General features: G+C 43.1%; 2 protein-coding genes across 2 annotated transcripts in view; one reads left to right on the top strand and one right to left on the bottom strand.

The window, feature by feature from the left end:
- Window positions 1-1,008, top strand: part of SAMHD1 (SAM and HD domain containing deoxynucleoside triphosphate triphosphohydrolase 1) — a 31,076-nt gene extending 30,068 nt beyond the window's left edge. The window contains exon 15 of the mRNA XM_085302621.1: window positions 849-1,008. Within this exon, the coding sequence (XP_085158747.1) occupies window positions 849-947 (99 nt within the window). The 3' untranslated portion in view covers window positions 948-1,008. The remainder of the gene's footprint in view (window positions 1-848) is intronic.
- A 2,094-nt stretch (window positions 1,009-3,102) lies between these two features.
- Window positions 3,103-23,965, bottom strand: PIGU (phosphatidylinositol glycan anchor biosynthesis class U). The gene is made up of 12 exons (XM_085302619.1): window positions 23,814-23,965; window positions 22,323-22,387; window positions 20,859-20,918; window positions 19,777-19,839; window positions 18,607-18,716; window positions 16,715-16,815; window positions 14,671-14,768; window positions 12,176-12,330; window positions 11,498-11,641; window positions 8,751-8,875; window positions 7,387-7,529; window positions 3,103-4,926 (listed from the first exon to the last, which is right to left on the bottom strand). The coding sequence occupies exons 1-12, from the start codon at window positions 23,941-23,943 to the stop codon at window positions 4,813-4,815; spliced, it is 1,308 nt and encodes a 435-aa protein (XP_085158745.1). The 5' UTR covers window positions 23,944-23,965; the 3' UTR covers window positions 3,103-4,812.
- Window positions 23,966-24,725: the final 760 nt, after the last annotated feature.

Genomic DNA, 24,725 nt, shown 5'->3' with positions numbered 1-24,725 from the left:
CTTAGGCTCTTGGCCTTTTTGCTCTTACAAGCGCCCTGGGTGCTGGAGCTGAGCTGCTGAGAAGACCCTGGTCCCCCCCAAAGAAGGGAACCGTTGCCCAGTTTTGGAGTGGTTGGAGCTGGTGTGGACACAGGCGAAGGGCAGTGTGACTCCTAGGCAGCTCTGTTTGGGGATTTGGGGGGGGGGGAGACGCCCCAGCTCCTCAGGGTAAAATGCCAGGTCCTTTCTGGGATGCAGTGACTGCAGCTGGGGTAAGACCACAGCTTTTCCTCCTGCCCCATCCAGTGGTTCAGGCTGAAACCACACGTTACTGTTTTGAAGAGCTCAGACATGGAAATGCTGCAGTGTGGTGACTTTGAAACCTAAAACCCTCCCCCAAACGGGGCAGTTGCTGCTTTAACCCCCCCCCCCCCCCCCTTTCCTGGGGCGGGGATGTGGTGATGGCTGGAAACGGGCAGCCAGGCAGGGTTGGAAAAGGCCTCGTACCAGGCACGGGGAGAGGAGGTGGCTCTGCCCCTCACCTGTGCCACCAGAGCGCAGGTAGAAGCAGGCGCAAGGGAAGCCTGGGCAGGGAGCAGTTCTCCCCAGCCCCAGTGCAGCCGGCGGGGGGGGAGGGGGGGCCTTCACCTACCTTCCCCCTCAGGACCCCCACTCCTTGGGGGGAGCCCAGGGCTGCAGGGGTGTGCAGGGCTGTTTGCTGACCTGCCAACGGGGCTCCTGCTCTTTTTCTTCTGTCCTGAAGACGATTGGGCTTTGCTCTCTACTTCATAGCTTTTCTGCTTTCTTTTTTTTTTTTTTTTTTTCAGTCCTGAGGGCAGGGCATGAGCTTTGTATCTCTTTTTTTGTAGGGCACAATGTCATCAGAGGAGCACTTTCCAGAGGACAGCGTCTTCTCTCCTGGAGAGAGTTGCACCAGGCAATGCTGCCAGATGCCTGTGGAGACCTGATGTGTCCTGTTTAACTCAACAACACATTTGAGATGATATGGTTTAAACAGCCTTTTGCTTGTGTGGGTTTTTTTTTTTTTTTTTTTTTTTTTGGCTGTATCTGGGAGTGGCCAGCAACTAAAACCAAACGCTGCAAGCAGCTGTCTGAGTCCATCATCCACTGGGTGTAAGGGGATGATGACTTCCAGGAGTACCATGTCAGGTGCTCCAAGCACAGCTCTTCCACACACCACCCAGAAGAATATTTCACTCCGATTTTGCAGCAAGGAAGCAGCATTATCCTCCAGCCTGCTGACACAAGAGCATCTCTGCTCAGTGCAGTGACATTTGGCAGGCCAGGACACAAAAGAGGGCTCAAAGCAGCTCTCTGAGGTGGAACCATCATCACCACTGCAGGTTTCAGCTCCCAAGAGGCAACAACTCAATTAAGAGAATCAGGATGGAAGAGCAGGGCTCAGGTAACCACTCATGCCACAAGAGAGCCCTTCACTCCAAAGGAGAAGTTCAGGCATTTGCAGGAAGAGGGAGAGCCATGGCCAGACAGGAGTCCGGGACACCCTGAGTTTCCTCCTGGGAAAGGTGTGGTGCTGGGAAAGACTGGGAATTCAGGCTGCCTAAGACTAGCAGCAAGTAGAGTAATCCAGCCAGCACAAAATTTGCACTGATTGATGTGGGAAACAGAATAACCAGCTCCGGCAGAATAACCTTGATGAAACAAGAATGTGAGAGGTAGGCAAGACAAAACCAGCAGAGTAACAAATAACCCTTGGGAAGTGACCTTGGGGCGGTGTGTGTTTTATATCTATATAGCTATATATATAATCTATGTATCTCTCTCTATATATAGAAAGATAAGGATTTTTTTTAAATATGTGTGTGTGTGTGTGTATGTGTGTGTGTGTATATATATATATATATATATAAAATCATAGTATCTAATATAACATATTATACTACACATCCCTAAGTGAATAACAAGATGGAAATGACATGATAATGATGTTACCACCTCTTCTCTGCTTCCTATGCTAATTAACAGGAATGTGAAAGCGCAAGCGCAGAGCAAATACTTGATGTAATGAAATTGTAACCAATAGAAAAATTAGTATGAAGTATTCCCTGAAAAGTGTGTATAAATACAGACTGAGAAGGGGAAAAGGGTGCTAGCTTTGTGGAGCTACCACCTAGCATCCATCTCTGCAACCCTGTGTGTCTATTGGGTGCTTGCACACCAGGTAACAGAAACCAGGTTTTGGGAAAACAGTATGAAAGACAGAAATCTGCAATTAAAAGAAAAACAAAAAAAACCCCACCCAGTGTGGCTCCTCTCATTGTCCAGCAGCACTGAAGCCACATCAGCTACTCCATCTGATGCTTGTCACCCTCCACCTGCCTCCTGGTGCTCGTGCTTTAGGGTGTGAATTCCCTCWCTTGAGCAGTGGCTAGTTCAAGAACTGGGCTGTCTTCTCCTAGATAAACCTGTGATACTAATCTACTCATTGCATTTGCTGTTAAGCTGCTGTCCAGATTGAACTGCGTAGCTGCCAGAACAGGGCACTAAGACGAAGTGTCGTGCAGCCAACGCTCTGAAAGCTCACAAAGAATAAACATAACAGTTTACAATGCTTAAAAACCAAAGCACCTCTCAGGGTGCCCTGGAGGGCCTCCACAGTCCTTTTTGTGTGCCCTATGACCCTTTGGGTCTCTCTGATCTACTCAAGATGCCTCTGTTTTTGCTCTCTTGCCCTCTCAGGACCCCTCTGTACACTCTCTGGTGCTCTCCAAAGCCCTCCGAGTGCCTTTCAGTATCCCACTGAGTCCCCCCCCCCAGCCATTTGCCTGCTGGTTTCCTCAAGACCCCCCAAGTTTGCCTTTTGGTGTACTCAGAGCCCCCTGCTCTCCTCCAGCCTTTCCCAGACTCTTTAGTCCTGRGAATATTTATTCTTCTTAGACACAAGTGAAAACTCTTCAGATCTTTGAATGGTTAAAAAACAAACAAACAAACAAACAAAAAACCCAAAAACCTTTCTTCCCATTTACAACAAATTAACACAAATCCTGGGGTTCTTCCACAGCTTAAGTCACACCCTGCAACCCATGTGGATGAAATTTGCTCCCAGTCTCCATCTTTGCCAAACACAGAGCACACAAGAGGCATTTAAAACTTGCACAGTTTATTGTGCTCTTTGACATGCCACACACACATATGGCAGCCGAGAGCAGCCCTGGCTCCGAGTGCCCATCCAGCCCAGCCCAAGGTGCAGAGCGGCTGCGGGGCCTTCCCAGGCAGGCACAGCTGAGCGCAGGATGGGCTGAGCTGGACTTGGAGCAAACCCACTCGCCAGCCAAAGCGCTAATAGCAGTGCAATAAGGCAAAAGTTGTTATTGTCCAGAAAGAAAGAAAAAGAAAGGAGCTGCCTTGGCAGGGCCTGGGCATGTTGGTGTTTCAGTTGGTGTAGAAGAGATGTAGTTTCTAGTTATTTTTGTCAAATTAGCAGCCCTCCAACTTCTTCTTAGGATCAGTGGGGCAAGCTGCTTGTGTCTTACCCAGACACCACTGAAAAAGCTTCCAACATGGTATTTAAGCTAATGCTTCTCAGTGCCAACATACATAAACCAGGAGAGAAGGAATCTAGCCTGGGTTCCCCTAGGTCAGTCACATTCATGCTCTGAAGTGAGCAGATCTGAACATACACAAAGGGAAGGAATAGGGGCAACCAAGGGATGCTGTTTTGTTACGCAGGCCTCCATGTACAGCCACAAGCTACCATCACCGTACTTTCAGGAGGATCACACTGGGGAGTGAATATTCAGTATTGTTAAGCTGCTGTGGAACACCTCAAGCCCAACTCCACAAAAGGGGCATCTAAGGCTCCTTCTGAATTTGCTTTCTGGTCTTAAAGGGGAGACTTTGGCACCTCCTGGTCCCTAGCGTGGGCAGGCAGCTTGCTCGCTGCCAGTCCAGAACTGCTGCCCCAAGCAACCACAACGGGTGCAGTTTAAGTCATGCCCTGCTAAGCTGTGCATAAAAGGAATAGTGAGAGTCTATCTCCACAGGAATGGTCCTTCTTCTGAGACTCTATAATGCTTCTGTGCAGCTCTTAACGTGAAAGAGTTTGCGTAGCTTCAATGGGATGCATGTGCTATCCCCTATCCGTCCTTCTTTCACCCCCCCACTGCCAGCTCTCACTAGTGGTTTCAGCTCCAAGATGGTGGCTTTAAAAACGAACCTATGGCAGCGGCCTAAACCGTCCTCCTTCCACCAGGTCACCCCTTTGTTTCACAAGTTCTCCGCGTGCCCGAGCAAATCTCTTTTTTTTCCAAGATCCAGCAACAGGACGATAACTGAGAAAGCATCTGAATTGAAAGCAGCCAGGGCTTAGGCACTAATGCCCAAAGATTGCCACGTGCCAAGCAGGAACACTACTGGTCAAAGCAGTGAAGAGGGAATTTCCAGGAGAAACAAACATCTCCAAGAAGCAATACCAACAGAGTAAAGAGGTTATGTTCTCAGCTCTTTCCGGGCCAGAGATTCAGCCCTGTTTTTAGCCCAGGCACTTCCTCCAGTTCCTGCTGGACTGCCCAGAGTTGACAGCTGAGGTTGCAGTAAAAAGCATGGCTGAGGGAAAGGAGATGCTCCAATGGAGGCATTGTGGCTCCTACTTGCAGCTCTTACAGTCTCCACACCGAGTTCACTGTTGCAGCTCAGGAGGGTATTCCCAGAATCTCCTCAGCTCGCTCTTTCAGTAGGTATCATCCTCAAAGTCCGACCTCATCCAGGGAACCCTCCCCACCCACCCCATGTACCCCAAGCTTTGCATGTTCCTTACAGTAGTCCATTTCCCAAGAATGGTGAGCATCATCCTTACTTCAAAACAAGCATGGCCTCTGTCCCATCTTGTCTTGTCAAATAGAGTCCGTGAGTGAGGTAGTACTCCCGTCGGAGGAAGGCATAGAAATAATCCGAGACGAGCAGAATCTGCAGAAGTGAAATGTTCAGACACATCACTAATGCTTCCGAACACAGGACAAAAAGGGACATGTGTTTGTGACAGACATGGAAAGGATTTAAGTTCTTATGCTGTTCATCACCCTTTCTGAGAAGAGACACTGTAACCACATGAACATTCCTTGAGCTTTCTCTTGCAGTACAAAACCAAGGGAGATTTAAACTGATCTGGTTTGCTGCCAATGTGTTCTCACAGTCATCTCAGCTGAAAAGAAAGTAAGTCCATTAACTGGCCAATCTGTAGCTGGCAGCTCCAGCTGTGCCACAGCTTCACAGACCATCTTAAGCCTCATGCATGACCTTCATCCATGTGAGTGCTGTAATGCAACCCAACTCAAATGCTGAAAGTCTCTTACTGATGACTGCTATTGAGCACTTTTCAATTGTTACTGTTTTTCAGTTGCAATTTGTACTCAGAAAGAGACTTGTAGGCAGAAGAAGAAACACCACAGCCTCACAGGTCCACCTTAGCAAATCAAAGTTTTTAGCAGTTTAACAGCAGTAATATGTACTAGGCTAAGAGGTGAAGGGAAGAGTAGAAAGACCAAAGCTGTGGTTTCACAGCACAATATCCAAGAGCAATATCAGATTAAAAGACTCCTCCTACCCCATTGCTTTCCCATCTCCTCCCTGCCCCYGTGCTGTAGTGCCCTCTCTGTGAGGTGGACAACCCTGTGTTTAAGCTTGCACTCCGGCTCCTTTAAATGGGGAACAGTGATGGCTACCCCCAGAAATATCTTTCCCCCCACCCTGATCCAGTTCAGAACATGCTTCTGCAAAAATCAGTGTCAGCACCATCCTGCTTGGTTACAGAGATGCACATACCTCAGGCTGGAACTGCCTCCAGCCACTTTGTAATGTGAAATCACAGCTGAAGTATCTTGCTCTAGAACTGCACAGAACATGGAAGTCTGACATTAATCACTAGGTCACTCCCCTCCTCAAGCTACACTTCTGTTGTACTCAGGGGTCACGGTGCTGGCTTCTCCCTAGTGCTGGGGCAGTGTTTACAAATGTCATTTTCTATACAGTTGCCACCTTGGGCAATCTGCCTTTGTGGAACCAGGCTGGGTTTTTCTGAGTTCAGGCAGCGACCTGCTGTCTCAGTATTGCCATTTCTCATTTAGCCTCTAGCAGTATGAACCTTTCCCATGAATACTGACCTCCTCCATCAGGAAACACCACCGCATAACTGTAGTGGAAAACTTTTCCAGGATCACAACAAGTTAGCAGCTTCTGCCATAATGGCCATAGGACACTCAGAGCACCCATTTGGAAAAACACGTTCAGCCAGCTACTTGGGAAAAGTCACACCTGAGAGAGCCTTACCTGAAGAATGGGAGCTGATAGGAGTGAGGGCTAGTTCCTGCTCACAAGAAAAAAAGAGAGGAGCTTTCTGCTCTGTCTGCATTCATATAGAGCACAAAACTTTGTGCAATCTGCTATGACTTTCTCAAATAGAAAATAAAATCCTCTTAGAATATCAACAACAGGTGTCTGCAAATGCAGCTTTACTGTTCCTTTCATTCCATAGAAACATATGCAATTAGAGAGCTAATGAACTATCCCAATTTCCTATAAGACCCTCTGAGTAGTATCTCTATACTCCATCTTCCCCCACTCCTTGCACTGAGTCTCCTTCTGCTTTTACAGAACTGGTGCTTGCCCCGATTTATCAAGGGGTGGGGGATGCATAAGCAGGTGGTTTTCAGCCCCCAGCAGAACTGTGCCTCTGGGTTTAGGACCTATAGCCTAGCTCTGTATTTAGATCTGTAGCCCGTAGAACTAGCATGGAGCAGAGGAAGGCCTTAGAGAAGGTTGTGTAAACTGTGCACATTGCACCTCATCCTCCAGGGGTGCTAAGCTCTGTTTTCCCTGATGCCAGTAAGAGTCACTTATCGAAAAGGGCACAGTCTTGAGAGAAGCAGGGAGAGTCCTGGCACAACAGGGACCCTGTGCATTCCCTCAGCCCTACGTTTCAGTGAGTTGTAGTGCTTTGCTTCAGAAAAAAATGGTACCGTGTCCCAATTTATGAGCAGTTCTTGTTGGTCTGTTGTTGGACCCCACTGCACTGCCCCATCGTCTTTTCCATTTCCCCTCTGAGTTGACCCTCTCCATTCACGTCAGCTATTAGTCCTGCCATACTGAAACACTTCTGTTATCAAGCAGCAGGTTAGGTAACTTGCAGCATATTCTAGCTGGATTGCTAAGTGATAATTCAAATACTAGGAGAGTTCTGTTTCTCATCAGTGGGCCAGAAGGTGAGGACAAGGCAGACTTCAGCTGGATCAAACAGAGTCAGGAAGCTGCTATGTGGGATTACACAGGATGCAAAGAACCAGACATCCTGCAGAATTCACTGCTGCTGGCAGGACATCCACTCCATCACACTCCCCGAAGTGCTGCCTTGTTTTGTCTCACTCTACTAACCTGTCCTATGTTGAAAGTCAACGTGATGGCGTAATAAAAATTGGAGTTGGCACTTCCAGCATAAATCCAGAGATGCCACAAAACAGGGAACAGGAGGGAGCAGACAATGAGCACGCAAGACAGGATGAAGATGTTCCGGAGGACTGCAAAAGAAAAGCAAACTCTTACAAAGATGCATAAAGTGACCGTGCAATGGTGCATAAGATAAATGCAGGGGAGAGGACTTGCCAACACTTCTCTCCAACTTTCACATTTTGTTTTAATGATTCTCTTGCTAGATTTAGTAAGAAATCCACTGATTTTCCTTTAAAATAAACGCTTCTGCCTTAGCTTGAACGTGAATCTCTCATTTGTACCTCCTTCCTTCTAGGTCTAGCTACCCTGGGGCTTTCTACCCTCTTCTGTAACAGAAAGCTAAGGCTTTGGCCTTAGCTATTGTTAGTGTAAAACTAGTGAAGCAGATGGGCTCAGAGTCAAACAATGTCCCATTTACACGCTGCCACTGATGCTGCAGAGAACCAGCATTTAAATAAAGCCAAATATACCCAAACTACTCTGGGCTCCTGATTATGTCTCCTGATACAAGACAGGCTAGCTGTCCACAAACACACTTGACATCGGTGAGAGAAGACTGTAATTAAAGCCCAGGGCAGCCTGGCAGGATTAGTCAAAGCAGCTGCTTTGCAGTGACTTCAGCAGGCAACGCCAGGAAAAATGCAGCTCTTCAGGACTACTATACCGGCAGGCTTGCAAAATCTCCCCGTGTAGCAAATCCTACAGTCAGAGCTTGAAAATCAGCAGAGAGCGCTCTGGTAATTTAAAGAACTAAAGAGGCTAATTACAAAGCATGTAAGAAAAACTGGACCATGGCCTGCAGTAATTCAGCTACTTTCACTCTGAGCAAACAAGTAGGTGCAAAACAAAGAACCACTGCAAAACAAAGAACCACTGTAAGGGTGCAGGATTTTAAGGCTGGAAAGACCCATCGATTGCAGGTGCAGCACACAAATTACACAGCCTTAAATGGGAGTGAAACCTTCCACGGCTGCATTCGAAGGGCTGATGTACTTTACATAAGCCACATCCTTTGTACAAGGCTGTCAAAGGTTCTTACACAAAAGTTAATCTTCAGAACAATTTGGAAAGAAAGGGAAGGTAAGATAAAAGTGAGAATCCTCTCTGTGATGTCTTTCAACCTCAGTCCTAAAAATACTTGCATCACTAGAAATCAAGCTTGCTTCCAGATTGCCCAAAGATGCCACAAGAGCCTGCAGACAAAGGCCTCGTTTGGTTTAGTGGTGACAGTTATTGGACAGTCCCCCTTCGCATTCCAGATAAGGAACAACAAAACACCAAAAACTTACATCTGTAAAGGTGACTCCAGACTGGAAGGAAGGCCATGTACAATGCAATGTCTCCCACAGTAGGATAGGACTTGAAGATAGAAATGATTGCGATCTGGACAAACATGAAGAATATAGGGTGTTCCCTAGAAAGTAAAAGACACAAAGGATAAGAGGATGCAGTAGGGTCTCTGGAAACGGGTAACTAAGAACAGCAAGGGCACAAACATACTGTGGGACAGGCTTTAAGAGGCTCTCATACCCCTATGCTCTCCCCAGGCAAGCCTCTGAGCACAGGGTAGGACAGGCTGAGCTGCTTTGCAAAGAAGCGGCACAAGAGAATGCACATTGGTTCACTGCCCTCACACAGAAACTCTGTGCCTAAATTCAACATACACTTACACAGTCGCTTATCTTGGCTGCTCCTAACCAGCTCTGTCTTACTCACAGAAAAGCAATCAGCACTTCCCTTCTGAAGCTTATTTGGGGAAGTCTACAGTTACCCCTCTGGTATTCCATGATGGTGATACTGATTCCAAGTCACCAGGATAAGCCCACTGTGAATCCAGGCAATTAGTGGATGTTTTTATCAGAAAGAAGGGTAAACTTGTTGTCAACAGTCCACTAGGAATGTCCTTGAGTTACCACTTTGCTCTGGCAATAAATAACAAGTTTCTGACCCACTGCCTTACTCTGTCAGGGAGCAGTCATCTGTATAGGCCAATCTGCTTCCTCTTCTGATGCCTGTTACATACCTGTTGCTTAGCAGAATCCAACTTCAGATCCATACGGATCAGGGCAAGAATTTATTATTTCCTCTTAATCACAGTTGCTATGAAAACCGTAGAAGATGTGCAACAACTCCACTTGAGTCGTACATAACACCATGGCAAGTGATGAATCAAGTTCCTCAAATACTTTCTCAACACCAAAATGATAAGGTGTGTCACTGTCAGAGGCTTGTTGGTCCAGATATTCTTCCCAGGGTCAGTGGCATATTGCCCGTGCAGTTTTCTGCCCGTTACACGAGCAGCGGAGGGACTAAGTATGCAAGCAACATCAGTTAGACGTGCCCCTAACAAAGAGGTGAGGTGGTGACGCCTGGGATTGCTACTATAGGGTCTAAAGTGCAGCTTTGTTTTTAGAATGAGTGAATAAGCTTTGCAGTACTACAGAGAAATGAAAATAGAGGGTGATGGTGAACATAATGTTCTGCGCAGACAAGTCTTTAGAGGATAGCCAACTTTTAAATACTGGCATGAAAAAAACTTAGTTCTTCAAGCATAAGGAGAGATGGATTTTTTTCCCTATCACTAATGCTCAGAAGTAAGGATGAAACTAGACTGACTTTGTCCTAAAGAGAGAATACCCTCCAAACATAGGAGGCATTTAATTTCTCAGCTGTCAATAAAAATGATCCCACTGCGGCTTTTGGGACACTGATAGAAAGGGAAACAAGATAAAGGAAAATATCCTGAAAAATATCTCCACTGCAAAAAACTGTTGGGAAATGCAGGCCTCCTACAGCACTTCAGGCATCTTAATGCCTGAAGATATGGAGACATTTTCTTATGGTGCATTCACAGGACACGTAAGTGATGTCACCTAAGTGACGGTCATAACCGGTAACTACAGGCTACTCAACCTTCCAAACACACAGAGAGAGGGCACGGTTCCAACAGAGGTAGGAGTGAGCACGTAYCTGCTGCCTCCTCCGAAACCTAATCATGGTTTAAGAATACTTGCCGGAAAACAATCCTTCTAGCTCCAAGCATTAGCACAAGGTTATTAGGATGGCAAAAAAAGGACTTCCAAAAGTGTACAAAGGTATAGCAGTAGGCAGTTCCTCAGTCGCAGCCCAGTGAGAAAGGGGACCTCAGGAGGTCTTTAATACAATCTTCTCCTCAAAGCAGCGTCTACACTAAGTTCATATCAAGATTCTTCAAGGCTTTGTCCAGTCAGATCTGGAAAACCTCCAAGGAAAAGACATAGGCTCCTTTTGCAATGCCTGGCTGTCCTTACAACGAAATATTTTTTTTTCTTATATCCAGTCAAAAAATCTTCTCTCTTTCAATTTATGGCCACTGTCTCTCATGTTCCTGCTGTGCACTTCAGTAAAAAGCCTGGCTCTATCTTCTCAGTAACCTCCTTTTAGATATCCAAAGGCTGCTATCAGACACCTCTGAAACCTCCTCTTTAGGCTAAAGCAGCCCAGTTCCCTCAGCTTTACCTCGGTCTCCAGCCCATTGACCATCTTGGTGGTCCTCCACTACACTTGCTAAAGTTTATCAACATCTTTCTTGTATTGAGAGGCCAAAATCCAAATGTAATATTCTAGATGTGGTTTAAAAAGTACCTTCCCCCTTCATCTACTAGCTACACTTCTGTTGATATAAGCCCATGGCTTGTCAGTGATAGGAAATATTTGCCCATTCCAATCCAGCACAAGCGTAACACATTTACTCAGCTTAAGAGAAAAAGAATGCAGCTTTGGGAAATGAGAGGGATAGCCTTATATAAAACCTATCTTTTCCTATCGGATCCAGATGTCTGCTGCCAGCCCCATAAGCTTCCACTGGATAATCATGGCTTAGTGAACTTCAAGAGTTTAAACATTTTTTCATACAGCAAATATGTCAGTGAAGAAAAATACATTTCACAAAAGGCTTTATTCCTCTCACTCCCATGAACCAAGACTGAACAGCATAAAATACAGAAGCTGTCAATTCAGACAGAGTCAAAAAAAAATAGCAAAGAAACATACTTACTTTAGCTTTACTGCCAAGGGAATGGTGTAGAAGAACACGTTGATTTGAAACACGCATACAAAGAAAAGACTAAAGTGCTCAAACATTTCTGCAAAGAAGTACCAAAAGAGGCCAATATTGGGTGTCAGATCTGGAACCGAAAGGCTGAAATTTAAAAAAATAAGTCAAGGTAATATTTTTAAATGGTTGTTTTTCATTGCTTCTGTCACACTAACAAATCATTGTGCGCTATTGAATGGAGGATCTGAATTTTAAATATGTAAAACAGAAATCAAAGAGGTGAAAACCTGGAGAAAAAAAGGGATTAATCCTTCCTTACAGGATCTAAACCACTTCTGAGCAGACATTTGTCTACCCTGCTTAAAACCTCCAGAGTAGAAAATTTCACAACCATGCAGCTCAATGATCAAACCCATTTTCAATCAGCTAAATGGAAAACAAGCAACTTCTCTCACCTATTCCTTACATCTCTTCCTTTCTCCAACTCTTGCTGTTACTTAAATAAAAGAATTTCACTACTGCCAGCTCTCCTACACACACATTTTTTTTTTCCTGTGTTGCCAGTAGAATCAGAGATTGCGCATTCCTCAGGATAGGGAATAGAGCTCCTTTATGCGATGCACAAGAAACTACACAGACGGGTTTGGACTGAAAAACAGTAAGAATTTTTATACTTACATAAACCCGTAAACAGATGGGATAAAATCCCAGGAGTTGAGAAGGAAGAAGGAGAGGCAGATGATTACCACCAGGCTGCAAAGGTACAGCGCTGCATACTGCATGGTGTAGAGCCAGAAGCTTTTACTCTTCAGTTTCACTGGTATGAACTGACGCTGAAAACGAAACACAAACAGGCAGATACCCCTCATCAGTTGGAAAGACACAAGCAAGTGTCTGAGTGTTCAGAACATCTCTTAAACTGATGAAAGAAAGTATGAAATACTGGCACTGGTGCACTAGGAGGAACAGCTTTCAGGCACAGCCTGCTGGAGGTTCTTCACTCAGACCAACTGAGTCATATATGTTACCCATATTTCCAGAATTGTGCTTGAAAATCAAGTAGCTAAGCTGGTCATTTCTGCTTGCAGTACAACAGATTAGTCAAGTCTCATGTATCCTATGTGAGATTTGCACACACTTTCTCACAGCTACACTTCTGTCTTATGTGTTTACAACACTATCCTATCACCTGCCTTCCATTCCATTAATCCACACCGCAGAGATGTCYGAGAGGCCTGTCCCTGATCCACTACCTTGTGATGCTGGATACTTCCCACGTGGGCTGGCACTGCTGAAATCAAGGGAAGAGGATATCCAGTGGCTTCTTAAGCACAAAGGAGCTACTCTGAAAGGCTGCATGCCCAGAAAGAGGACTGCCACAGTCCTGCCTCTGCCACATGTCCTGACAGGTCAGCAACATGCCCTTGTCACATAACATGACATATGGGTATTTCACACCAAGAGGTCTAAAATTCCCTGGCTGTGTACATAACAACAAATATATACACATGGCCAAATGCCTTTGGAAATTGCTCAGAATTCTGCAGCTCCAGTTCAGTGATGGGGCCTCTCCATTTAGTACTGGTGTTTATACTGGCAGGAAACATACAGAGAGGCAGCTCTAACCGGTAAAGAAGCATGGTCAGGTCCTTCAGTCATAACACATTTAACACCACTTGGTGGGACACTGTAATCAAATTTACCAAGGATTGTTGGCAGGACAGATAAGAGACTGCTGGAGAAGAACCATTTAATTTTGTACAAAGAATGCAGGAAACTCATTTACAAATTTGCATAAAAGAGCACAAACTAGAGCACTCCCCTTTAAAATCAGTTGCAAATTAGACATTCATATACCAAGGCATTCATATATTATCACTACTTTCAAACACAACGCTTTTATCTTTCTACTGCCATGGAGACACACAGCTTAAATGAAAGTTCTAAGAAAACAACTAGGACCCATATACAGTAAATTAATGATCTCAAAATTAGCAAACTGAAAAAGCAGCACTGATTCCACAGAAGTTCTTGTCTTGCAATGAGTACAAATAATAAAATATCTGGAAAGAGACATAATACGTCAAATAATAAGGGGAGGAGAAGGGACTAGAACTGACTTCTGAAACTGAAGAATTTGAGAATAGACTGTAAGGAATCTAAAGTTAAGATCAATTATAAAAATCATGAGGAAGACAGGGCAGAAGCAACTAAGATGGGCAGGGCTTCAGAATGGCCAGAATGACAGAAATGATCACCGATGATCTGTGAATGTGGAATAAGAGTCCTCTGCGAATAGTCACAGCCTTTCCTTGCTCCCACATCAGGATGAAAATAGCAAATGATCAGTTTTCATGAGGTGCATTATGATTTGGACTCTCAAGTAAGTTACTGTTTACAGTATCAGCACAGAAGCTAAGAGAGAGACCAGAGACCAAGGGAAACCACACAGGCAAACCGACTAGATGCATCAGAAAATTCCATTTTCCTTCTGCTTGGCCACTCCTATCCAATTCGTCCAATTTCACAGCCCAGAACTACAACGCTCTCCATATATGCTGTCTTCTACTCAAAGTAGCAAAGAATGGCCTAAGCTTTAAACCTGCATCTTTCTACAGATGCACCTAGTAGCCTACTGATGGACTAATTTTGCCTGGAGCAGTGTCAGTCTGCCAACGTGGTGGGCACCCATGAACTATCAAGGTCAGCCCTGATGGAATTTAACAACTACACTGTTAACAGGGAGGGAGAAAGGCATAAGGGCAGGCAGCTGCTTTGGCAAGCACATGCCTTTTGCCCTTAAACTTCAGATTAGTATTTCTGGGTTTGGGTGATTCAAACACAAGGCTCCTCATTCAAACGTGGCTCAATGACTGTGTCAGTGCAAAGCAAATGCTCTTGATCTAAAATTCTCCTTGCTAATCACATGACACAAAGAATATCACTCATTTCAGGCAAGCTGAACACTAATCAGCTCTAAAGATGACCTTCTGCTTCCTCTTCTCCATGTGCAAGCATTCCTGTTAAGACTTTAAACTTTCCATAGCTTGAGGAGAGGAGCACTTTTTCTGAAACTCAGTACTTGCCCCTGACTCCCCTCTCTTGATACCTGAGAAGAACTGCACCTGTGCAGTTATGAGCAGACAACAGAGATACAGTTAAAAATCATTTACCTGTAGAAGGTAAAGGAGCGCTGGGGCAAACAACGTGAGAGGGTATAGTGACTGGTAGGTTGCTAAGGCCAGAAATACTGCGCTGAGGAAGGCACTACCTGCAAAGAGAAAAGTAAAGTTCATTCGTACAGAAAATATAATAACAACAGCCCTAGAGACAAAAGTTCAAATGGAAAGAACTTCAAGGGCTTTACAAATACCACAGTGCCACTTACTGAGTAGCAGAATGTGTCCTGCAGAATGCCCTGTTAACTACACTTTTGAAAGGAGAACAACTCATACTCAAATGATTCTCCTACAAGAAGGGAGGTTTATATCCCCTATAACACATATAGAAAGAGATTTATATAACCCAGCCTATATATGTAGTAGCCATTCATGGTGCTCCTCTTTATGAGAGGGAACACATTCACTTAAGTCATTTCTGCGTGAAACAGCTGTTACAGCTGGGCATGCCAGATGTCACTGTCAGCAGAATGCATTGGGGCACTCAGCAAACCTTTGCATGCATCACAGGTAAAAGTCTGTAGCTGAAGGAGAGAAGCAGCACTAGCCCTATTTACAGATACAAAGACTGAGGTAAAGACTGGCCCAGTTTTTCCGAGTGGTCTTCAAATACGAATGCCTCTGAGGAGACCTTATTTCAGGCATCTCAGGTTGAGCTAACTGCTGAGTACTCAGGTTGCCCAACAGCTGTGGGACTGCCTCCCACCAAAGATCAACTCCAAAAGGTGTCAGGTTTTATATCAAAAAAAAAGTGCAGTATCCTGGTTAGAACTTTTTGGTTTATGTCACTTGGTTTATGTCACTTGATCAAAGTTATTAGTAAAAATACAGCTTAGTAAGAATCCTGACTCAGTATACTGGGATAATTATCAACTGTATCCAGTCACCAACATCAAATACTTGGTAAGCTTCTCCGCTTGCATCTTTTTTAAAAGAGAAAGTATGCCTGGTGTTAAGTCTTCTCCAACTACAATTAAAGTCTCCTAGGCAGTAGCCTTCCTATCCTCTATTTTACAGAGCATTACATTCTGCATAGCTTGAAAGAATTGGCACCCAGAAATCATTGTCATAATCTGACACTCTCTCTTTGCCCACTTTAAGCACTAGAGGCTTGCCACACACCACATCAGGCAGAAAACACATAGGACAGCAAATACTGTTTTGCCCATGACAAAACTTTGGTTAAACTGATTTTTAGCTGTTCACTGACACCATAAGACAAACAGACCCTGCTCATTTACTTTTACAAATGCTTTTAAATTAAACCTCCTCCTGCCTCAATTAGTCAATGATCTTAGAAAAAAATTCTTTTGGAAATACTACTTCAAAACATATATATAAATATATATATACCAGCTTTCCTTGCAAGGTCTGGTTCTGGGCACTTCTAGAGACTAGATAACATATTGGACTGATTTTTCCTCTTATCCAGTAGAGGCCTTCCTAAAAAGTACATGATTAGCATGAATCATGTGCTAAAACATTTAAGTGCTGGTGGTTAATAGAAGAGACAGAAACCAGGTTTCATGTACAAAAGGAACAAAACAGCCATTCTGTCATAATATATGCAACTAAGCTGGTATTCCCCAAAGCCTCTTATTCCCCAAAGCTCCATTAGCTTATTTCAAGCCAAGGTTACAATTCTGAGTGAAAGTCAAATAATAGTTACAGGGAACTTTACTTTAAGGATTTCCTCATATATAAAAGAAAAAGCAGCAGAACACTATGTCCTCCTAGACTACAATGCACAGACACAGGTTTCTTTGTAAACAGAAAGTGACTCAGGAAAAGAAGTCAGTTTTCAAGAGATAAAACTCCTAGGCACACTGGGATGAGAGAAAGTTTTACCTGAAATCACAAGAATTCAAGAGATTTTACCATCAAGGGAAAAATTAGATATTGGGACACAGTGTCTAATGTGTCCCACTGAGATCTTTGTAGTAATCACATTTGTAAAGATCCACATTGATTTAATTTCCATTACTTTTAAAATCTTTATGGAAGGGCATGAAGGATAATTTTTTCCTCGGTGTGTTACCTTTTATTGTAGCTAAAATGAAGAATGCAATGACAGTATTGTTGATAGTGCAGGTGGACTTTGCCACACAAGACATCACAGTATAAGGATTTAAGAGATAGCTGAAAAAGAGCAAAAACTATATTATATTCATGCCATTCAAAGAAGGTAACATCTAAATTAAGAGAAGTTCAAAGGAAAATAAGATGCAATTTGCTGTTTCATTTTGTTTATTTATATCTTACGGGTTCCTCACATCATCAAATTAACTCAGCTGAACTGGTGCTTTTGTCTGAAGCAAACTCAGATCTTTGGATTGTAGCCTAGGATGCAACAGCCATAGGGAACTCACTGCAGAAAAGGAGATGGTTGGGATGACACCTAAACATCCTGTTCTGTCCTAGAAAACRATTATCAAAACGTTCCTCGCTTCTCAAAAGCTATGTGCATATATTCAGTCAGACCTACAAATGCTGGGTCCCAACTAAGTTCTGCTTCTCACTTCTGCTGGCCCTGAAGAAGTAACAAAAATAAGACAGAAAGATAGAACCAATTCTTGCCAGTACATTACCCAGTTCCACCTGTGTGCYCCTACTATGGTAATACAATTCCTTGGATTCACCACAGCATGATTTGAGAACAAGAGTCACTCCTACATACAGGAGTAATCAACTGACTCTCAGCTCCCAAGGTGGCAGCTTAAAATACACCAACTTGTTATATGCAAATTCAGCACAGCAAACCCAGAACAAACTTATTTTCCACATTTCTATTAGTAAGGATGTTGGCTTCTTTTGGAAATGAGAATTACGATGATCTCATTTAACTAGGTAAAAGTGCAAACAATGCTGTAAAGGATTATCGATAAGCAAGATAATGAATGGATTGATCAGGCATGGCAGAATTAAATCAATCATCAGACTAACATGAGGGTGCTGGTGATTTCCTAATTATCTTCTTACACAAACATTTTTCCTACTTCTCTGGGTCCTAGTCTGGCTTTTTTCCTGTGTTTCCAGACAGAAACAGCCCAATGACATCTTTCCTTTAATACTGTGCATCAGTGTTAAATAAAAATATGAAATAGTCCGCAATTTGAACAGATATAAAAGAGACAGAGATCCATCTTTCTCACCCTGGGGAATTTACTATTTTACAAAATTCATATGGCAGTAAGAAAAAACATCTATCTAATCTATCTAATGGAAAATTCTTTTCTGAGCCAGAACAAATTCATGTAACATTTTTTTCAGGTCAAAACCCTGAATAAAAAATTAATTCTTTCATTTTAAGTACCTTACTGTACATTATCTATTTTAACTGAACTTTCTGAAATTAAAGAAAATGTGAAATAGAGGAACACCGAGACATGACATTATTAAAGCTGACAAATTGAAAATATCTTTGAACTATTAGAAAAATTCTGTGATGTTAAAATTTTGATATTCAGCAAAAATGTTGTCTGATTACTCTGAATTCTTTCCTCCACCAAAAGAAAGAGTTTTCTACACTGAAAAGACACCTGAAACATTTGGGAGGTATAAAATTAGTTTTGACCACATTAACATATAGGCAAATTAAATGGGAATGTGATCTAGAGAGACACAACATTCTTGCTACTGAACTAATGGCCTTATGCTGTTAAGCCTTTCTTGAAGCCGATAGAAAATTTACTTTTTGGAAATATACCTTTGGAAGAACATTTGCTTTTCGTTTTCAGAGTATTCAGGCTGAAGAGATGTTACGTGCAATAGGAAATTCACGTTATTGGGAAAAAAAAAAAAAAAAAACCTTCAACAAAAAAAAAAAAAAAAAAAAAACCTTCAACAAATGCCAAGCCCCCAAATCAAACAAATAAAAGCCAAGGGGTGAAGAGGAATCAGTTGCCACAGCCTATAAGATGCAATACTTACAACAGTGCTACCTTGAGGGGGATGTAGTGCATTTCCATGGGCGTCCGGATGAGTTCAGCCACATCTGGTGCATATTTATCCAGTTCTATTAGAAGCTTTTGCTTTTTAAACTGAACAAGGGAGAATGATCAAAGACTGTCAGATGAGGAAAAGTCCCTGTTTCTTATTAGTTATGATTTCCCTCATTTTAGAACCTTCTATGAGTCCCATGTTTGAGCTAAAACTCTACTTAACAATGTATTTAACAACTGAAGTTGAAGACAAAGAGAGCAGATAACTCTATTTTTTAAAAAAAGCTTCCTTAATTGTCCATGTCTGCCTCTTGAAACAGTTAACAGTGAATTCACCAAATCAGTTTAATACTCTCTATCTTCCGAAAGTGCATCTGGTTCTCCAATGAAAAGTTGGCTGTACAAATTCATTGTTCAGCATATGAGCCCCACAGAAGCCAAGCCACAGCTTAGTGGCCTTCGTTATTTGAAATTGTATATTTCTATGTCAAACCTCCTTTATGGATGCAAAATATATCTCCTTCATCATGATGCTCTCTACAGAGACAAAGGAGAAATCTGAATTGTGAATTTAGTGAACTATGTCATGGTAAGACAGGAGAGAGATGCTGACAATAAATTTTCAACAAGCAAAATAACTCACAGACAGGATTTTTACATGCCTGCAGTTGTGTTGTAACTTTTTCCTTCAACTTCAAGCCCAAGTCTTGCTAAATTCATAATTTAGTAATTAAATACTTCACATTTCCACAAGAATCAGTACACGTTTCTAAATCTCGCATCTTGTCATGCGTTTTGACCCTAGAGCTGTCTGCATTTTATTGACTATTGTGCTCAAGAATTTGTCAAATTCTTTAAAACCCCTTCATATTAAAGGATCTGTACCTCTGAGGTCATCACTCAAGCGAGCGTACTAGTTTTGGACACTAATTTGCTTCATATCATAACAGTGCCACAACAGAACTGAAAAGCATCCTACTTGGCTTACTGTATTCAGTCTCCATATTTGCTGATCATCCAGAGATGATCAGATTTACTTGCTACAGCTAAGCAACAAAGAGTACCTGATACTGAATTCCCTGGCACGTGGTCTTCTTGGCACAAGATATTTATACCTGTCGGGAGAAGGAGGACCAGCAGCACTGGTAAGTCAGCTTACCACAACTTTGTTGAAGTCCTGGATGGCCAAGTAAAGGGCAACAGCAGTTAGCACATCAGTTATCTAAGAAAGGAAGGTAAGAAAGACTGACTTTAAGCAAAACAAACAAATGGAAAAAAAGATATTCGGTACTACTGCAATCTTGCTGACCTCAGCTCACGAGAACACAAAAAAGCTTTAAAACCATTAACTAGATTGCTGATTTGTATAAAGGGATTCACGCATCACCACTGAGCCCTGAAGCCATGTACTACACCAAAGATATTAATATTTACATGACAAGAGAATGGGGAATTAAGGGAAAGCAATTGTCATTGGAAAGAAGTATGCCAGGATAATGGAAAGAATCACTCATCTAATCAGAGCAGGGGCAACACTGAGGCAATGCCCAGCTGGTTAAATCCACCTGTCCACTAATCCAGCTTGAGGGCACCTTGAGTCACTTCAAACTTACCAGGTAGCAGTACAGTCACCTGAACAGTTAGCATAAATACAGCACAGGTGGCTGGTAGATCTGTATGTGACCTGTCAGAGACGGTATCTGAGGAGAGACGCTCCACTGGGTTGCTGGCACAATCAGCTACCTGATTTTTGTCCTGAATTATGCAGAACTCGCATATAGTTTACAACAAAACATATTTGGAGCTCTGGCCCACTCATGCTCTAACTACATCTGTGGAGTCTGGCAGCAGATTTTAGTGCAGGGACATAGAGTAATCTGGGGGGAAACAAATGTTATTATTTTGACAGTTTACAGATTCCTTTTTTTGTGGGACACAAAATCCTCTGTATTTGTAAGAGGTAAGCTTTAAAATCTGAAACCAAGTATCAACTTCCTGTCCCTCTATAAAGCGTACGTACCCAGCCAAGAACTGACAAAAAAAGAAATTAATTCGTAGAGCAAGGGAGAAACCTCAACTTGGGTTTGTACAGGCACAGCTGCCTCTCTAGATATACCATGAGTTCAGGAGGAGTCTGAACAACGCAGAGACTGAAGGTCCTTGATCCTTGCAGGAGTGAAAGTCATACTCAGCATTTCACAGAATGGGGCCTTTCAAGAGGAACTTTTCAGGAGCACTTACCATGAATACCAGCTCAGCGTATTCAATCAAAAAGTGGAAGAGGTATATTATCAGTGGGGTCTAAAAAAAAGCAGAAGGGAAACACATGTCAAATATTGCCAGTCTGCTTTCAGATGAAGCAACTGATAATTTGAAGGGAAAAATGTACTACGACCATGAGAGACTGGGAAAGGTAGTCTTCTTTAGCATCTTCTGCAATGCTCTTACCTTACAATAATATGATTCATCAGACCATATTGACTGATCTTTTTCCTTAAAAAGCTCTCAAAATATTTTTAAAAGATGCCATCAACACTGAAAATTATATCCTATTCAAAATTTACAATTCCACTAGCACAGAGATAGAGTTACAACAGAAAGTATTAAAACAACAGCTTTTCTATATATATATATGTATACATATATATATATATAAAACAGAAAATCCTTTTTTTAGTTTATTTGCATTGTAGTTTTAAAAGTATTTCCTAAACAGCTGGTTTCACTGTATAGCCTGTTGTTTAGATGAGTCTTTTATAAACCAAAGACAACATATTAACAACATAAAACAGCAGGACTACAATCCTATTACCCTTATATTCTCACAGCTCCTCCCTTTTAGAGTGAGAGGAAGAGTAGGTTTAGGAATTACTCCTTTGACAGAAGAGATATACTTATATGGTGTAAATTGAGTCTTTATTGTGAGAAAATGTATTTCTTTTAAAATATTTTTAAAATAATATGACGCTATAAATAAGCGTTGAAAAATACTTCACAGACTGGAAGTTATGTTTAAACAAGAGGAATTTATTGAAAATAAAGTTTTCAGAGCTATACAGAATATCGAGACACATACATGATACTTAGTAAAAGTGTACTTTGATACTAAGCCTTTTCAAGCACCGAGGTCTTACATGTCTGGAGGAATGAGGTGCTTTCCAAGATGAGGAATTATTGTACTGCATGCTTGTGCTAATATGAATACTTCTGCAAATGCAGTAGCAGACTGAAGAGCCCTATCCACCATTTCTCACACCAGCACAGCTTTCTGCTAGCCTATTAAAACACACATAACTACTGTTAATCCACTCATAGTCATGTAACAGCTCAGTACGTTTAGGAAACTGAAGATGCTACTATCCACTTTCTCTCCGTATTCCTGCCTCAGAAACATTTGGATGTGAACAGAGCGTTCTCATTCTCAAATATTTCCCCAGTTCCAGATGTCTCAGGTACAGTAAAAAAAAAAAAAAAAAAAATCACACATCATAAAATCTATCATTTGCACAGCAACTAGCTATTAAGTGACAAACCACGGTTCCTAGTTGGGCAAGTCACTGCATAGAATTACCACAACTATAGGAATGCAAGTTCTTTGAGGTCTTTGGGATAAGAGAGGTCCCCAACCTTCACTAGTCTATGAGCAGTAAGATTAAGAAATGTCCCACAGGAATATCATGTTTAAAATGAAATATGCATACCAACCTCATGGAAAATAGCTCCAGAATATGGCGAGACCCCTAAATCCAGCAGAGCTAATCCTTCAACCACTGAAACACACAAAACGCCTGCATTAGAATTCTGCAACGTGGGAAGAGAAATATCTCATGATGCTAAAAATACAGTTCTTAAAGTACCTACACTGGTAAGCATCTTACATTGAATCACCACCTGAATGAATGACACAAAATTGCACAACAAGTAACTAAAATTGAATGTTTTCTTACTTATTTCTACCATACAAATTTCTTCAGTGACTGAATTCTGAGTTTTGATTTCTTTATCTGCTTCAGGCAACTAAAAATGTTAAAGCTACAGTTATAAAAACACATGTAGGATATTCACTGATTTTAAGTCATCTGTTGCAAGATACATAGTACGTACACTGGAGATACACTCAAAGGATGATCACGACATTCCCTTTTAAAATGCACTTCTGTATTTTAAAAGGAAACTCTATAATTTGAACTATTTTGTATAATTAGAAAGGCCCCAAATGTCCCAAACCTGATACACAAAATCAAAGAGCAGAAATTAATACACATTATCAGCCAACGCTGAAAGTGTCATGTGTTGTTGGAACAGGCTGACATGCAACCTTAATTCTGACCCTTTATAGTCATGTAATTAAAGGTTGTACTGCAATGCTTGCACACATTTTTCCACAAGGCCTCTACCTTGCTGACCACGAAGGTTCTCTGGGAATTAAGCAGAGTATATAATGAAAGAAAGTATGGGGTATGAGTCCCTATATTTGAAAAGTCCATGGGAAACGAAGCAGGAGTGTACAGAAAATAACAAGAAGTTTTCAGCTCAGTAAGATGCTAGAAAGGTAAGAGTCTGTCTCTGCCAGAGAGTTTTCATAGGATGGTAGATATTCATGCCAGACTTCTCAACTTGTGGTCCTTATCGTCTTAGACACCTACTTTGATGCGGTAAGATTTAGAAACTGTTGTTGCAAAGACATTTTGGAGAGCTCTACTTTGAAACTAGGAAATGATATCCTGTGTGAAGCAGAGGCCTCACAGCTTCAGATATACTCACGCCTTTTACCTTTATTATTTTGTGCTTTTTTTTCACCTGAAGACTGCAGCTAGCATTACATGCATAATACCAGTATATTATCTTTTCAAAGGCACATCTTTAAAACCAGTTAAGGTTCATAAGGGGTTCAGATACCATAGAACATTAGACAAGAGCCTCGGTTAACCTGGAGCGCAGCCTTCAGGCCAGAGTTAGGATCATATGCAGGGAACAATGTGTGGGGCCCCAAACTGAGCAAGAAAAATAAAAAGAAGCAGGGAATAGCTATGCACAAACTGGGAACTACCTAGTGCTGTTCCCGCCCGAACCCTGTCCCGCGTCAGTCAGCGGCCTGCGGCTGCAGAGCCGGAGCCGCGCTGGGGTCCCGCCACGGGCCCAGAGCCCTGCCCGCCCGCAGCTGCACCCCGCGGGGCTCCGGCCGCGCCGCCTCACCTCGCTTCCAGCCGTTCAAAGGCGAGGCTACTTCGACCCGCTCGGAGATGAAGACGGCCAGGCTGGAGCGGTACAGCACGGCCCGCACCGTCACGGCCACCAGGATCACCAGCACCAAGGGAGCCGCCATCTTAGCGGGGTGACACCGGCTCGGCCGCCGGCTGTAGTTCCCGGGCGGCGCTGGAGAACGAGGCGCCAACGCGCCAGTCCGTCCCGGAAGACTACACTTCCCAAGAGCCTCCGCGGCACAAGGACCTGCCGCTTCCCGATACCACCTGGGAGCTACGGCGCGAGCCGTGGGACAAATCTAACGGGAGAGCGAAGGCTTCGGGCCTATGGTGCTTCTCATGGTGGTGGGCAGGAGTAGGAGAAGGACAGAAGGACGTGGGAGTCCTGGTGGACAAGTTGAGCATGAGCCAGCAATGTGCCCTTGTGGCTAGGAAGGCCAATGCTGTCCTGGGGTGCATTAGGAAGACTGTTGCCAGCAGGTCGAGAGGAGGTGATCCTGCCGCTACTCAACTCTTGTGAGGCTGCATCTTGAGTACTGTGTCCAGTTCTGGGCTCCCCAGTCCAAGAGAGACATGGAGCTACTGGAGAGAGTCCAGCGTAGGGCTACAAAGATGATCAGAGGACTGGAGCATCTGCCCTCTGAGGAGCGGCTGTGAAAGCTGGGCCTGTTTAGGCTGCAGGAGAGAAGACTGAGGGGGGATCTTATCAATGTGTGGAAGTACCTGAAGGGAGGGTGTGAAGGGGACGGGGACAAACTCTTCTCAGAAGTGCCGTGCGAAAGGACAAGAGGCAGTGGGCAAAAACTGAAACACAGGAAGTTCTGTCTGACTCTTGAACGGGGGTTGGACTAGATGATCTCCAGAGGTCCCTTCCAGCCACAGAATCATTCTGTGATTCAATGGG

This window comes from Rhea americana, unplaced genomic scaffold (assembly GCF_003343005.1).
Source record: "Rhea americana isolate MKP2758 unplaced genomic scaffold, rheAme1 scaffold_190, whole genome shotgun sequence".
Classification (NCBI taxonomy): domain Eukaryota; kingdom Metazoa; phylum Chordata; class Aves; order Rheiformes; family Rheidae; genus Rhea; species Rhea americana.
Note: the sequence above shows the minus strand (reverse complement) of the source record. Positions and strands in the feature narration are given on the sequence as shown.

Excerpts from the sequence above, each read along its gene's own strand:
- PIGU (XM_085302619.1), bottom strand. The coding sequence starts at position 23,943 with ATGGCGGCTCCCTTGGTGCTGGTGATCCTGGTGGCCGTGACGGTGCGG. Across the intron at positions 16,816-18,606 it reads CCCCTCAAGGTAGCACTGTT|CTATCTCTTAAATCCTTATA; the intron begins GTAAGTATTGCA and ends GCTCTTTTTCAG. Across the intron at positions 8,876-11,497 it reads CCCTTGGCAGTAAAGCTAAA|GGAACACCCTATATTCTTCA; the intron begins GTAAGTATGTTT and ends TTTACTTTCTAG.